General features: G+C 39.1%; 1 protein-coding gene across 9 annotated transcripts in view; it reads left to right on the top strand.

The window, feature by feature from the left end:
* Positions 1–16,710, top strand: part of adgb (androglobin) — a 37,713-nt gene extending 21,003 nt beyond the window's left edge. For 8 of the 9 annotated variants that reach the window (XM_085247237.1, XM_085247234.1, XM_085247236.1 and 5 more), the window contains 17 exons: positions 675–789; positions 1,707–1,874; positions 2,812–2,941; positions 3,311–3,445; positions 5,290–5,383; positions 6,046–6,177; positions 6,339–6,492; positions 6,676–6,863; positions 6,968–7,134; positions 7,988–8,139; positions 9,505–9,616; positions 11,590–11,723; positions 12,551–12,706; positions 12,849–12,927; positions 13,014–13,116; positions 15,751–15,934; positions 16,072–16,710. In XM_085247237.1, coding sequence (XP_085103363.1) covers positions 675–789; positions 1,707–1,874; positions 2,812–2,941; positions 3,311–3,445; positions 5,290–5,383; positions 6,046–6,177; positions 6,339–6,492; positions 6,676–6,863; positions 6,968–7,134; positions 7,988–8,139; positions 9,505–9,616; positions 11,590–11,723; positions 12,551–12,706; positions 12,849–12,927; positions 13,014–13,116; positions 15,751–15,934; positions 16,072–16,278 — 2,410 coding nt within the window. In that variant the 3' untranslated portion in view covers positions 16,279–16,710. The remainder of the gene's footprint in view (positions 1–674; positions 790–1,706; positions 1,875–2,811; positions 2,942–3,310; positions 3,446–5,289; positions 5,384–6,045; positions 6,178–6,338; positions 6,493–6,675; positions 6,864–6,967; positions 7,135–7,987; positions 8,140–9,504; positions 9,617–11,589; positions 11,724–12,550; positions 12,707–12,848; positions 12,928–13,013; positions 13,117–15,750; positions 15,935–16,071) is intronic. The other variant, XM_085247235.1, reaches the window with a different exon arrangement.
* Positions 16,711–16,831: the final 121 nt, after the last annotated feature.

The raw sequence follows: 16,831 nt of genomic DNA, 5'->3' as shown, positions 1-16,831 counted from the left end.
CTCTGCCTCAGTGCTCATCCATCTAGTTAGGGCTGTAATGGCTAAATTATGTAAAGCTAATGGGGCCAAGAAAGTGGAGCTCCACTCTCTCATGCCTGACCAGGCCTTGTGAACTCAGTTTGGTATTTGGTGGAGAGGACATTAGGCTACTGCACATCTGACTGTCTGACCTAGTCAGTATTATTTGACAGGAACATAGCTCCTCTAATGCAAAAAAAAGAAAAGGAATTTCTCTTTGATTTTGTAGCTTCTGTTAACAACTGCATGAATTACAGGACCCACGTTTTTGCACCAGACCATCACATTGTAACTAGTTAATGAGTGCTATTCACGTTCTCTGTCAGTAGCTTTAATTGTTAAATACAGCAAAATGTAAATAAAAACAAAATGCAGAAACACATTTTTTTTGAAATGTGGTTGTAGGACAAAAATAGTTGGTGATTCTACACAAATAGTTTGATTTTCTTTTGATTTCTTTATCCTAGATAGTTTTATAGTTGAATCTAAGAAGGAAACGTCACTCTGTGGTTGAACTAATGGCAACACGTCAGGCCCGGTGTGGACAGACTGAAGGTCACAAGCCAAATAGGCTGGAAACCACAGGTTTTAGGAAAGTGCAATGAATGAGTGATTGCTTTCAGAATGCAAATTTTTTTTTGTGCTCTTCCCATCAGGCGGCATGTGCTGTGCATCCACATAAATGCAGCATTGGGTTACCATGTCCACCTCTGCAGCAAGACACCATTTATCTTTGGAGAAGAAGAAACCATCATGCCACACCTTACAAAGGTGCCTTTATTTATGACAATGATGGTAATTCCATTGTAGTAAATGGGCTGCTTTCTGAGCGGTGGCGCTCCTTTCAGAATATTATCCTGCAGCCGTATTCTGCCACATGCTGCTACTAAATAGATGCACATTCACATTTCTGATATAAGATTTGACATGTAAATGGCTTTCTTTCTTTCTTTCTTTCTTTCTTTCTTTCTTTCTTTCTTTCTTTCTTTCTTTCTTTCTTTCTTTCTTTCTTTCTTTCTTTCTTTCTTTCTTTCTTTTTTATCTCCAGGAAAATTTTCACAAAAATAGAAGTGATCGCTTTGATGATACAGTATATGTAAATAGAAAGGGTCAAAGGGGCGCATACTGACTAAGAAATATAAGGGGTGGTTAAACACATGGAGAAACTAGCCCTCATGGTGTTCAATTTAAGCACATCTGTCATGATATTTTGTGGTGAAATCACTGGAACAGAATAAAATAAAGGGAAACTAAAGAGAATATGTGCTTTTTATCCTACCTCATGACATTTTTTTTTTTTTTAAAAGCAGAGCTTTTTGGAACATAGTGACAAAGAGGATAACATTGCCCTTGTTGCAATCTCCTCACTGTGGCATTTTGAAACTGGGCTTACTCCAGCTTCAATTTAAAAAATCACATCATGTTAGTGACTCTCCTCTCACACATTTTCTCTTACCTTTGTATAGCTGAATTTATATTTTTCATCTTTCTTTTGTCGATTGTGTAGCCTTAGCCCATCACTGTTTATGTGCATATAGCAAATGTTCTATAAGCAATTCTGATTTGATCACCATGGAAGTGCACCAGATTGTAGCATGATACACTGTCCTTGTTTACTTTCTGTCTGTGTAAACTCCCAACACTAAATAAAACTGAGATGCCTCCCAACTGTTCTTCTCTTTTAATAGGAAAGTGCCCATTTCACTGAGCAGGCCTCTTCCATCTTTAGGGCCCTGTCCAGATTGGTGGCTTCTTTTAGTGATAAGCAGCAGCAGCCAGCACTAAGAAAGGGTCTGGAAGAAACTCACTGTCCCAGAAACATCAGCACCACCCAGGAAAAATGGGAGCACTGCAAGGTAGTTTGCTCATAGGTACACACAGATTCTATGTAGAGTGCATAGCTCAGCATCCTTTATACCTTTGGCAAGTCATTGACAGTTGACAGCTGCTAAATCTATATGTTGAAAAATTCGTTTTACAGTTGTTAGGCCATGTCTTTAATTTAGATTAGATAAATTACATTGATTTATGACTTTGAATGACCAGAAACTTAATTTATTATTGAACAAATATGTTTGGCTGTTATAGAAAATTAGTGTTGCTTAATTGACATTGATTTACAATAGCTCTGAGGAATAATCATTTCTGACTGGTCAGAATTTCTGAATTGCCTCAATGGAGTCCATATTTATGCGACTGTGGTGTCTTTTACTTGGAACCGAATGCATTTTTCACAAGCCTTACAAAGATACCAATGGAAGAAAAGGTTTTCATTTAAAGAATTTAGGTAGTGGTAATGACTGATGTGGGGTCTAACAACCCTCCTACACATGAAAGGCTATTGGTCATAGGAGCTATGGATTCACATAGTTACAATTTTGCAAAATGTGCAACCACAACAAAATGACCGTACATCCTCTTTAATTTGGTCATTGCTGCTGTCTTTCCTCCTTGGCCTTGTGTTACACACACCCAAATGGTCACATTTGCTGATGATCAATTAATTAAGTCTATTTGATTAGCAGGTCCTGGCTGCTACCTACCCTCCTAATTCAAATGGAAGCAGTAAAGGTGTACTTGGTTTTTCACACACTCCTATATTTTAAATAAATGACACATTGTAATGACACATTGTAATATGCCATATATTGGTGTTCATCTCAGGTTGTATTTAGGTGATTTTAAGACCTGCTCAGGCTTGCTTGCTTGTTATGTCCTGGTATGTAAAACCTTAGAATTGACAGAAGGTGTGTTTTCTTTTTACCATGACTGCATGTGTTCTGGTGTTTGTAGGTGTTTAACTTGGCAGTTTACCACATGCTGCGTGAGGCTCTGGGGAGGAAGCTGAAAGCAGACGAGCAGTTTGCTGTACAAGCTCTCACTGCTGACCCTTCACTGTTCCCTGAAGAATACCCCCCTATATGTAGGTGCCACTTATTTGTTTGGAGATATTGTATGCTATCATGTTATATACATAACATTAGAAGCTCATAGATGTAATCAGTTGTGCTAAGCTTATAAAAGTCTGTATACCTAAATATATATACTAAATATATATACATATATATATATATATTTATATATGTGTACTAAACTCAGTAGCTTTAAACACTTTAGGGCACTGACTCATCCTAAGTAATTGTTCACATTAGAAATATCATAAGATTGCAACTACACATTAAATCAAAAGAATATTAATAAATGTGTCTTTGTTTACATGCAGTGTCGCTCTTTTCATTAATTCATATTCACCCACAATTTGCTGTTTTATGCCCTCATTCTGTTTGTTAAGTAAATGCAGATTTGGAGCCCCCAGAAATGTGGAGAGACAGGGAGCCAACAGACAGAGAGGTCAAGGCAGTGACCGTTCTGCAGGCTGGATTCAGAGGGCACTTAGTGCGCGAGATCCTTGATGCCTCAAAACCTGGTAAACAACTGAATGTACACGCGCACACACAGAGAATATAATATTTCAAGGAAAGTGGTGTGATTCAAAGCTCATCTTTCAAATCAATAATAAAAAATACTGGCTTTTGAGTAGACAGCGCCAGTGAATACTTTATTTTCTGTGCTCTGTGAAGGAGAAGAGAGACACAGCAACTACAGCAATTTAAGTAAAAATAGAAAATGTGCAAAAAGACCCACAAAAACACAGGATGGCCTGTTTTTCATTCCTAGATTTATTATCCAAAAAACCCCTCACACACAAAACACCTGTTAGTTCTGCATTCACTGTATAATTTAGCCTGCTGGCGTACATCGAGCTCCTGAGCAGCAACGCAAATATGTATTGATGAGACTGCCACTCTTACTAATAAATCCTGACCGATGGAGGCTAACCACATCGGGGATACACAGACGAGAGGAAACATGCGCATCATATACATGTGCAAACAGCGTTCCTGCATCACTGACTGATGTTCATTAGTGACATCAACAGAAAGATAGGGAAGAGAAGACGGGGAAGCAGTGGACACTTTCTAGGAAAAATGAGAGATTACATAGAGACAGTGTTGTGCAGCTATTCCAGTCTGGCTTTGGAATAATATACTGTTTTAGTATCAGTGTTGCTTTTGAACAGTTTTCTGGTAAATTAGAAATTTCCCTCAGTTTTAGTGAAAATATTTGGATGTGTTTTTAGAGATAATGTAACAGTAATCGTCTTAATGTGAAGGTCCATCACTGTTTGTTGATTCCCAAGGAATCGCTGAAGGCGATGTACTGCACAGCCATCCTCTGTTTATTGCTGTGCCTTCTCCAGGCAACAACACATGACACTGTGACCCCTCTGAGTAACTTGTACATATGGGGGTATGGACAGTTTCATTAGTGTGGGGTTTGCCTAAAGCAGCACTGTAATACACCAGAAATGAGAGAGTGCCTAATTTCCCATGGCTTGAAAATGTAGCTTGAGCATCTCAGACATCTAAAATACCCACATCATTAGAGTCAGTCTGCCGGCATCTCGAAATTATTATGCTGGTGGTCGTGTGACATTAGTATGAGCACATGTACATGCACACACTGAACAGCTTGACTTTTTTATGAAATTGGCCTAACATAGTTAAGTTCTTTCAAATCAAAGCACAAAGTGCAGCCTTTAGAGTTCCACTCAGCGTGATACTGACTGTCTAACAGCACTTTAAAAAACCATTCACTCAAAACATGCCACAATGTCCACATTGCCCAGGATAGTACTTGTTAATGACATGGTCCCCTTCAAGTACCTCAGTAGTTCCCCGGTATTTATGCGCACTGCTTTTGCTTTATTTTCTTCCACTCTGTTAGCTCCATTTGTAAATCTCATTTGCCAGTCTTACATTATGCTGGTCAGTTTGAAGTGCCACTTAGAAAAGAGAGCTGAGGGCAAGGATGTGTGGCGGGAAAAACTGGGGATACCTTTTGCCACATGTGAATATGTGAAAAAAAAATACAGCATTAAACAATCTCTTCTGAGCATTTCTGTGCACACGCACACATTTACTAATACATGCATACTTGCAAGTATGCAGGATTTCTTGTCAAAAATTGCGTTCTGTCAGAGGGCTTACCTCTCAGGTGAGATGAGTGTGAAAATTAAGTGTCAAGGTGAGAATAATCTTCTCCTATCAGCCTATCGCTGGATGAAGTAAAAATGCACTTTGCAATATCTGCTTCCCACTCTGAACTAGGTCAACTTCAATGATTTTTTCATGCGTTTGACAGCAACATGGGTTTTTCTTTCATCTTTAATGGAGGCTACTTTTCTGTGCGTGTGCTCATGTCGTTCAGGAACGAAGGAGAACCTCAATGCGTCCAAGATCCTTTCATCCGTGTGGTCGACAATTGAATGTGATGCACACAAACATGCAGCTTTCTTGCTGAGGTAAATGAACAACTGAGGTCTATCAAAGTGTATGACAGAGGTGACTAAGTAATAAAAATGTACTGACTGTGTGCGCTTACATGGTGAGTCTAGCAATCGTAGTGGGTTTTTTTGTCAACACAAATATTTGAAAGTATATGAAAGCGCTGCAAATGCGTTCCAGTGCCAATGCTGTGTATATTGCATGGCATGCGTTTAGCCTCTCTGTTGCACTGCATGTCCAGAATCTGCTCCCTCTCCTGGTTGTGGCAGCCTGTGGGGGACATGCAGGGAGCATTTTCCACATTGTGTTCCATCTTTTCCCAGTGGTACCATCTGCTGTTTATACTCTCCCCGTTCCAATCAACTACCAGCGTCTGCCGAATGACCTGCTGCCTGGGGATGCATGTGTGTGTGCATGAGCAATAAAAGCTCGGTCAATGTGTGTACGGCGGATGAAGAGGTGGTTTTCTTAGCTGACATAAATAATCACTTAAGTCAAAGATCACACTGAAAAGCAAAGTGCATCCTGGTTCTTTCTTATGAAAGAGGCATAGATTGTTTTCTGGGACTTTGTAATGAATACTTAAATTAACTACTTAAATTAAAACTGTATTCATGACATAGTTTTTGCTTAAGCTGAAATTTCTAAATGTGCTCTGAACTTTCTGTTTCTTGCACAGGCATATCATCAACAATTCTAAGAGGAAAGCGGACCTCTACCCATGTCTACGAGATGAATCGACTAAAATCGCCTTTGCTGATTACACTGTCTCTCTTCCAGACACAGCCAACTCATGGGTCTTGGTCTTTAGGTCAGAGAACATTATAAACTCAGTGAAAGAGAATTCCTAGGCTGTCTTGGAAAACCCTGGTGGAAATGCATGATGTCCTCTTATAACCTTGCTACCTAGCCGTGCTAGATATATTATATATATTGATATATTATCGGCTTGATCTTTTTACTGGTTCACAGAGAGATTTTCCTGGTTTCTGAGGAGGTGCTGGTGATACCAAAGGTCTACTCTCCAATCCCTAATTGTCTCCTGCACGTCATAAATAATGACACAGGAGAGGAGGTAAACACGGTCTTCAACAGAGTAGCACCCCATGTCTATCAACCCAATAAGGTGTGTGGATATAACATGAATTTTTTGCGTGGTGCTTTTTTTGAACTTTTCTAGTATTATATATAGAAAAATCCTTTTAAAACTCTTTATTATAGTATTTGGTATTGATATTTTCTTTCCAATATACCTCCCTTCTAAAATAAAATTATAATTTTATGATGAACTTTCTATCCCCTGGCCCAGCTTGGTTATACCTTTGTAGCGGAAGCTATCACACCTGAATTACCCCCTTCTGGTGCAAAGTGGAGGATGTGCTTGATCGGCTCAAAGGAACCACTTCCAAAGCTGTCCCGCGACACCCCAGTTAGTGAATTCTCAGTAGAGGAATTACGGGATTATTACATTCCAAATAACAAAAATCTCATTTGTTGGTAAGAGAATTATATGGCATACAGTGTTGTTTTTTAATGTTAATAAAATGGAAAAAGCAGGGATGCTCTGAGAATTTAATGCTATAATGTGAAATGTTTTATAGTTACAGAGTACATGTAACAACAGACACTGTAGCAACCGTTCAGCTTCAGACTTCCCACCCAGATGTATTGATACGTCTATCCATTCTGGACCATGAGAAACAAGTAGCTGGCAAAACCGGGAAGGGCTATGTGGTGATTCCTGTTTTTTTCTTCCTGGTGAACAAAGGTGAGGTGTCATTGGGTGCAGTAACCAAAGCTTGTGATGATCTGTGTTTCATAATTTAACACTCGACATATGAAACCAATTTAACTGTCTCACAGTTTTACTGTTTCTTTCAGTAAATTTTTGTGACCGTAGTTGTTCAGTAGTTCTTGAAATTCCACCTTGCAGTTTTAATTGGTGAGAGCTACTGCAGTCTGCCAACAGCAAACCTGAATCTTTATTCTGCTTACAGTAACATTTGTAGTGTAGTGTAAGACAATCACACACAAGACACGTCAAATTTATGAGGAAGGTGGTATGCTACTAATGTTAAAACGGATTCAGCAGTCAACACTGCTAATATTAGGGTTTGGGGGGTTTTAAACATATGCTGCACTTAAAAAAAAAAAGAGGATTATCTTTCCTCCTACTCTTTTATTTCGTTTTTCTTTTCATCTTCTAGCTGTCCAACAATCCACAGCTGGCCAGCAATTTCTACAAAATCCTTCTTAAAAGAGTTCCATGTTCCTCCCGACCTTTTGAGTATGATTTTCGTTTTGCAGAAAACATTTTAAATGTGGCACTTTTTGTTCTCTCATATGCTGAGAGAAAGCTCTGCTGTTGTATGCTCATTTTAAAACCAAATTGTACACAAAACCGCCCTTGAACCACTTCGGAAAGCACGAGCAAGCGTTCTTAATGTGCTGGAACTCTACCTGTTATTCAGAGTTAATTTTAAATGTTAAAATAATAGGAGAAGAGCTTTAGAATTTTGCACTTATTTGGACCAGATGCTAGAGTGTTTATAAAATGTTTCCTAGTATATTTATTATTCTTGTCTTTTATCAGCATTAATAGATTTCTCTTTCTGTTACAGACACCGAAGAAAATAAACAGGAGCAGTCTCCTTCGGAGAACACTTTCCAGCAAAATGAAGGGGAAGACAGCGCAGTTAAAAAATCTATCTCCTCATCTGACCAGTACCAGCCTCCCACAGAGACTATGGTATCACTGACAACTGTCTGCGTGGTATCTGCTATTGCTCAAACACTTAACTATTCTCACTTTCATGGGCATCTCACTTTCCCTCTCTGTCTCTCTCACCCACGTGCTTGCTGCCTGTTGATATCATTTTTTTCTGCCAGATTACGCCTGTAAGCACACACACACACACACACACACACACACACACACACACACACGCAAATTTAGTCTCACCCACACTCACATTCTCAGAGACACAATTTGACAAGAAGAGGAGAGTAGCAGAAACTGGAGGGGTGTTGTTTTTTTACTGTCTGACTTATCAGTGCTTGTCAGGGAGCCATGATTTGTGCATGATTTATGACTCACTGTAATGTCTGAAGACCCCCCATCTAACACACCTGTTGTCTTAGTTTAAGGGTTGCAAAAGCATATGTTATGCTCTGTAGGTGTGTATCATCACATATTCACATGCATAGGCATACAGTGGAAAATGAAAAATAGTTATTGTCATTCATTATTATTATTATTATTCATTCTTTTCTGTGGTGATTTTTTTTACAGTGATGCATCTGGTGAATAATAGTTGCTTTTCCTCAGCAAATACTCACAAATACACACAGCAAATTTTTACAAATACACACAGTTAATGCCGCAGTTAAAGCAGTGAATTAAGGCTACAAAAACATGTATTTTTACAGACCTGTTAAGACGTTCGCTTCGGATACGCCATGTGTGTTTTTAAATCTTTTTTTGGGAACACAGTGAGTCAGTAGCACTAAGACAGATAATGTCGGATGACACTGATAGCAGCTATTGATTAGAGCTTAGAGCAGATAAAGACTTAAAGCAGAGGGTGAGTGAATAGAGTGGCGTTGTTTGCCACAGGGACTCACAACACACACAATGATGCATCGTAATGGTGGAATAATTGTAAAGACTTGTGTAGGGTGAGTTGGGGGGGGACTCAAAGATATATGTAAGCGAATGGGAAAAAAATTAAATATATGCCACTTTTATTTTTTGTAGTGCTTTTTCTGTTTCTTTATACGCTTGATTTACTTCTTGGAATTTTGTCTGAATTCTGTCCTTTCTGTTCAGTGTGATGGACGTGGGTGTTACGTGAGATAACCTTGGCTAACCAGCCCTCTGCCTTCACTTAGTTTTTGTGGTGAACATGCACTTTAATTGTTTACCACAGCAGCAAAGTGGGTTCTAGGTCTTTTTTGTCTCCCTGTGTCATGAACACTGATGCAGATGTTTATAGTATATTGTCAGGTTGTGTTGGCTTTAGTTCATAGTTTTGATTCCTGCATAAATCATGTCGTATATGCCTTTTTTTGTATGTGTGTAATGCGTTATATTGTACTCTGATGCAGGTGTTTTACATTGTTCATCCATGTTTCACAGGTTCACAAGTACGTGGTGCAGGCAGAGGTGCTTTATAAGACTTGGAATCTGAGTGAATCCCAGTTGGCTTTTGCTTGTTCAGTCAAAGACTTGGAGAACAATGAGACAAGAGGTACATACTCAAGGCATTTACTATTACCACATCAGTTTCCAAGGGGGCAGCCAGGAAAGAAACCCTGTTTGCATCTTTTTCCTGGAAAACATACACATATGATTGGATTGTTCACTATAGTGCCATGAATCTTCTCACAGATAGGACTGTAATGGGCCACAAAGCAGTTCATTTTTATTATTCTATCAAAACTTTGTCAGCATTTAAGCACTTGGTTCTGAATGGATTTTCTACTAAGCCCTTAATGTTTGTTTTCGCACAGTTTATTTTGTGTTCAGTCTGAAATGTGAGTGATACTCAGTAGGCAGTGTCAGGGGCCAAGGCAGGCACAGTTTATTCTTTGCTTCCACTTGCCATGGGCCTGTAATCACAACTGTAATGAAAGCCAAATGAATGCAGCTGCTTTTGCAGATCATAGAGTGTGATTTCTTGTGCCCAGTGGTCGCTGGCTGTGGCAGTAATCCCGTCCTCTGCCACCAGCTCTTGGTTCTCTGCCTTTAATCATGCTATACAAATTGGATCAATTGAAAAATCACGTCTTTGAAATTGGTTGAAGCTTCTTAAAAAAAAATAAAAAATTGAAGGGGATAAAATAATCGCAGCATCTGTCGATGCTGATTTGAACGGGTTGCTGCATGGGGAGAGCGTGCATGAATGCCTGGAGAGGAAAGCAAGCTTGCTATCACCGAATTTCTGTTGTGTTTTCACCAGAGCTGATGCCAAGGTTCCCCGTACTTAACCATTCAGTTATTCCATTTGCATGATATGAAATCTACAGGTGACATGTGTGTTTGGGTGTGTGTGCGTGTCAGTGTGTAAAATGAACACTGTCATTTGAGACTGCCATAAATAGACAGTGTTTTTCTGTCTTTTTAAATGTCGTTTTTCCTGCATGTTAAGATTTTTTTTGCCAGTTTATGCTCACATTAGCCCACATATCTATCTATATGCCAGTGTCCATACAAAACCGTCTATGTTTTCCCTAAGCTTATGAAAATGGGTCAGTGGGATGTCAAATGAAGCAGGCTCTTGCCCCCTGGTGTCCTGGGAAATATCTCAGCAGGAAAGTGAATTAATTTCATCCAGTTTAACTCCGTCTCAGTGGTGAGCCTCTGCCCTTGATCATGCTCCCTGCATGCTACATGGATACGCACGCACTACATGGCACGCCAAGCCTCAAAACCTCTTTAACAAGCTGTTTAACAATCTGTAGTTAACACAAAAACTGCACTGCTTATGTTTTTGAATGCATGCACATTTTCACATATTTGCCTAAAGTCCTACTGTTGGAGGAGTCAGCCTCAGTTCTTTGCACCGTTACCATGAGAACACACAACAGTCTTTTCTTACAATTTCTTCAAGCATGTCCAACTTAAATCAGTTTTCAGGATCCTTTTGGGATAAATTCCAACAGCACAGATTGATATTTACATCCAGTTTTAGCATTGATTTTTTTTTTTTTTATGTCTTGAGATAGGAGTAAGTCATTGAGTATTCACCAAAGCTCTTCAGGCAGAATGGCAGGGTGTCAGCTAAATGATGGATTATTACGCCTTTATATCAGAGAAGTGAGACTCATAGTTAATACTTCATCTAAGCTGAGGATTGAATCTGACTCAGTTTTTAAAGTGCAACAGTGCCATCTAGCATACATTCAGCCGCACAGCACCTTTGCTGTTTGTGTGGCAGTCCCCATCTTTAATTGTTTAAGTAGAATGTGAATATCTGATACTGTTGAATGTCTATAGACATGGCATGCATTCAAAACTGAAGCATTCTAACATTTCACATTAGAATTTTTTTTAAAAAATCTAAAATTTTAGCATTTCCCAATAAGGACATTAAATAACTTAAATCTAGATCTAATGTAAAGTGAACACCGTAGTTAAAGTATTTATGAAGCTAAATGCACAGCAGGTTTTCTGAAGACAACAGAAAATGTTAATGTTCTTAATCTCTGCTTCATAATGCAGTAAATAAGCTTGAGGATGTAAAGCGTTCATCTACCACTAGCACACCAAATCGTGATGGCCTCAAGTCTGATGCAACCAAAACCCAGCGCAAAACCAAAGGAGACAAGGGGAAGCCAGCTGTCGCTAATGAAACGGTAATGTATTACAACAGTATGGTACAGGAAAGACAAAACACCGCAACTCTGCAAGTCTGTCAACTGCACATAAGGAGTAGAAATATAAAAGCGCTTATAGAAAGGTATATGCATGCATTCACATGTATATACCCATGTTTATACAGTCACCCACTCAGATTGAAGGCCATGTTTACCTAAATGTATTTTTCACAGCGACTTTTAAGTTAAGAGAAGGTGCTAAGATATGTCACAGAGGTCTTGTTGTAGCTTGAGGAGTACAGGATGGAGGCATTTGTTTTGACAGTGTAGTTCACGTCTCTCCAAAGATGTTCATCCAGCTATGAAATGCTAGGCAATGCATATCAGGGTGAACCAAATCTCTGGCCTGCCTGTATACAGGATGTCTGAAACACATTCACCATTCATGATAACATAATCTGCATGGTGAGTGTGAATAATAGTCTCAGATAAGAACTTGGTTCATCAGTCAGAACCACTCAATAAACCTATGATCCACATAATAGCAGCATTTTGATCAAAGCTGTGCCACACATTAAATTCACACATTAAGCACGGTGACATTTAAACGTTTTTCTAATACTGACCTCCTTCGTTTTTCATTTAAAATTTGATGGTAAGTGCAACTTTAATGGAGAAAAGACACTAAGCGATCTCCAAATAAACTAAAAGTTATCTGTTGTGTAAAACAAAGGCAAAAAAACTAAGTTTGAAGTAGACATGCGCACTTTAGCAAACCGACCTTCCGCTCTAGTGTTTGTGTGTCTCAGCATGTGTTATTTTTTTTCTGTGGGTTCTTTGCACTCTGTGTGCAAATGTCTGTGCAGAGCCTTGACCTAACTAAACCAAACTGGATGCTACGTGTTGTCACGGACAACAGCAAAGCAAAAGGCATCGACGTTAAGAGAGACACAGAAAGAATAGACCAGATTAAAACCATTAAAAAAGCATGGGAAATGGCCGAGCCGGGACGCTCTGCCAAGGTAACCCTTTTAATTTAATATATTCTGTCTTCTTTTAGAATATATAATGTACTCTAATTTATTTATTTTTATGTATTTATTTAAGTGGGCTACACTGAAACATACGCTTCAGACAGAATGATTTACTATGTCTTGCTTTTAGGCTTTTCAGTCTCGTCTCCATTTTCTTAAACAAGTGCAGCAAAAAGAGTGTGGTGATGCTGCTACAGAGGAAAACAATGGTATGAATCTTTAAAAATGGAAACATATTTATGTGAACTCATATGGTTTATGGTAATGTGAGCTTGTCCTATTGGTACTTCTATAGATGCTTCAAGACCTGGTCAAGACATCTCTCAGAGTGCATCCAATCAGAAGTTGACTGACACCCCCTGCTCCTTTCCTCACATGGACTACAGTCACTTTACCAGGTTCTCCATTGCTATACTTTTCCGTCTCTGTCCCTTTTCACTCTTTCACTATCTATTTGATTGTTCAGCTTGTCCCAGCATGCAAGCTTAGACGATATAGATGGGAAATGACACACAGCCAACAAAGAAAGTTACATCATCTCATTGTATTTTAAAACAGATGCTTGCATTTTCCTCCCCCTGTTGAGGTCCTGTGGCTAATATGCAGGATGCAGTCTAGTTACCTAATGTAGATTTGTGGACCTGAATTAAGAGCTGGAAGGTTGGTGAATATGTCGGTGTTCTTGTTCTCAGGAACAGATTGGTTCATACAATATCTGCAGAACATTATTAGTAATTTCCTGTCTTTATGACCTTTGCTCTCATTGGTCCAGTGTGAATAGCAGTGTTACATTGTATACTTAACAGGGCCTGAAAGGGCAATGCAAGGACTTCAAGCAAGGTGGATGCTATTTAGTACGGCTACTGGCATAATGTTTTGTAAGCTGTACCTTTCATTTTTAAGAATGTAATGAAATTATTTACATAATAAGCATTATATTATTTTGCTGTTTATTTCTTATTTATCCTTTTAAACTCTCCCTTCTCTGTCTGGGTTTATTCTGGGTACTTGGACTTCCCCCCATAGACCAAAGACATGCATCTCAGGTTAACTGGTGATTCTAAATTCTAACCCGCAGCCCTAAATAGGATAAATAGTTAGGAATATGGATGAATTGATAGCTTTGCACTTAATCATTCATATTCTAGTGTTTGATAGTAACTTGATTTGAGTGGGTACTCTGAACATCAGGGTGATTAGTACATGACACAGCAAAAACAGTAAGTAGTTTATTGTTTTGAAATCTCTAAACATTTGGATTTACAGGCTATTCATGCATTAAAAATATACACAAATGTAACATTTGTGAGCCTGCCATTCCTCCTCTTATATAGCTGACTTCAGTTTCTAACAGCACAGCTAAATGTGCCTCAGCCCTCAGAATGACAATACAGCAGCTCCACTACTGACATCAGTTACTGAAGGACTGACAGTAACAGTCACCGAGAGTTTTTACTGCAGCTACATTTTTGTTGTTGTTTATATTTTAGGTTCTGATTTCTATATTTTGAGGCTGGCATTATTGTGTGGGTTAATCTTTGGTTCTGATTTCTACTTTAATGTTACTCTGGTTTCCTTTAAAGGCTAGTTAGCATATTTTTCCTCCTTATATTCTGTGTTATTTAACCTTCCCTGTGTCCTTAACTTAGAATTTCGAGTTCTTCGTCATCTTCAGGGGTTTTATGTTTGGTTGATTTGTGCTTTTTGTGCCTTGTTCTTGTTCTTGTTGCATTTGAGTTCTAGTTACTGTTTATGGAGTCTGTTTGTGATTAGTGACTCTTAGTTATTTCCCGTTTTACTTTTCCCCCAACCTCATTGTCTTGATTGTGTACAACTGTGTCTAGCTTTCCTCAGCTGTCTTTCCTTGCCTGCTCTCCCCATGTGTATAAATAATTCTGTCTTCGTGTTAACTTCCCCGTGTGTTTTCTTTCTGTGATCTGCTGGGCTAATTTAGAGTTTGGGTTTCTAGTTTTCATTGTTAGTTTGAACTGTGAAACAAAGGCTTACCTTCTGTTTTATCCCTCTGCCTCCAGAGTATACATTTGGGTCCTTTAACCTGCAATTCATGACGATTACCAAGAGATTAATTTTTAAATATCTTTGATATCAATGCACATCTAGGATTACAAGCAACTATGAGTTTGCTGCCCATCTATGTGTACCCATCGTAAACAACTATTTGCACTTAATTTTGAGCATCAATAGGGAAAGGGCTTTTTGGTTTTCGTATAAGTCGCTTAGCAATTGACCAATCACATTTCACTTAACCTTGGTTGCATATAGATACATACTGTACAGTGTAAACTGATCGAGTATAGTTAGGAAACAGTTTCACCATAATCCCCCCCAAATTCCACGTTGAGCACCAAAGGTTAAGCCAACAGACTAGCCAATGGCTTTCCAAATTGGTCTATGTCCTGTGTGTGACTGTATTGTCAGAGTAAGAGTTTTAAAGGGAAGAATCTCCCTCCACAGTCCCCCCTGGGTTTCCCATTACTCTCCCTGACACCATCTCTTGTTCCCTCCCTCCATCTCTCCCTCTGTCCATCCCTCTCCAGGATAAATGAGATGATATTTGGGTCTTTTAATTAGAGAGCTATTTCAGGGACACTATGAGCTCGTTACTCCAATGAGATGTGCCCCTCTCCCATCACCTCTCCATCCTCTCCTGCTGTGAGCGTGCGCATGTGCGTGCCAACACGTGTGTCCAGCTAATGGTGGCTGTCGACACTGGCCTGCAATATGAGCAGAGAAAGAGATGTGTTAAGTTTATTAAAGGGTGTCAGGCACATCAAGATTCACACTTGTGTACACACAGGCGTGGCTATATCCTCAGTTTCCCTCTCCAAAAATTTGTTTAACACCTGATCCTGACACAGTAGCTACAGTGCATGTAATGACACTGTGCTATAGTACAAAGTACTTGAACATATCTTCAGATTTCTATTCATTCTCATTAGATGGGTATACATTCATGTGACAGAAAAATGCTGTGCACACCGTATACATTTAGTTCTTGTGCATACATGTAGACACCAAAAGGATTCTCCAGTGGTGATGGACTCATACATAGAAGAGGCCCAGCAGAGGGAGCGCACTGAAAAGATCCAGACTTACCGGTTGGTCCGAGAGCATGTGTTGGAGTGCAGAAAACAGGAGGCGTTCAAAAGGAAGGAGCTAATGAAATGTCAGCTGGAGATGTATCAAAACATGCAGGTAAGGGACAGAGAGGGAGAAGAATGTAATGAAACAGAAAGAAATGAGCCACTGTGGCTATCAAAGTTAAAAGGAGTCAGCTGCCTTTCCCTCTAATTCTTTAACTACTTTCTCGCTGCCATTTCTCTTGTCTCCAGGCAGCCTTTGAGCAGCGCTGTAAGAACTTTCACAATACGTGCGAAGCATTTAATAGCCGTCATCGCGCAAGCATCAAAAAGGAACAAGAAGAGAAGGAGGCTCTGGAGGAGGCCCAGTCCGCAGCTCTGGAAAAACAAGCAGCCTTCACCTCTGCTTCCGCACAGCCACCCAACAAGCAAGACAAGAAAGCTGGCAAGAAGAAATGATAGTCTTTAGCACCAACATCCAGTCTCAATTCTCCTCAGTAGACATCTCAGAAGTAGTCACACTGAATTATCGTCATTGTGTCCCAGCATTGTTTACGTGCGCCTTACGAAACAACATCAGATGGGAAGTTTATTTGTTCACGATTCAGTGCGTTCGCCTTTTCACTACACCTTTAACTTTGAAACAACTAGTTGCTCTAACTATAGTGTTTATTAAATGTTCTAGTTTGATAGTAGTTTAACAAAGATGTTCACACAATTATAATATTTAGATCATATCCCATGAGATATTTAATGTGTTCTTTACCTATACTGTTCATTAATAGCTATGAAAGCAGGATTTGTAGTTTTTATTCATTTGAATCTAAAGTGAATGTTCACTGTCCATGTTTTCTCTTTGCTCTACACAAGAATAAAACACGTTTCAAATTCTCTTGCTGAAACTGTAAAAATATTGCTGAGCTAACCTTAAAACTGAATTGGAGGTCTGAAGGATTTTTTTTTAATGGCAAAGCTAGTTTTTAGTTTAAGTTAAGATAAGATAACTCTTTAT

Source organism: Mchenga conophoros, linkage group LG15 (assembly GCF_057382185.1).
Source record: "Mchenga conophoros isolate Kocher_MC1m ecotype Shallow Benthic linkage group LG15, M_conophoros_male_GT1.1, whole genome shotgun sequence".
Lineage (NCBI taxonomy): Eukaryota > Metazoa > Chordata > Actinopteri > Cichliformes > Cichlidae > Mchenga > Mchenga conophoros.
This window is presented reverse-complemented; position numbering and strand designations above follow the sequence as displayed.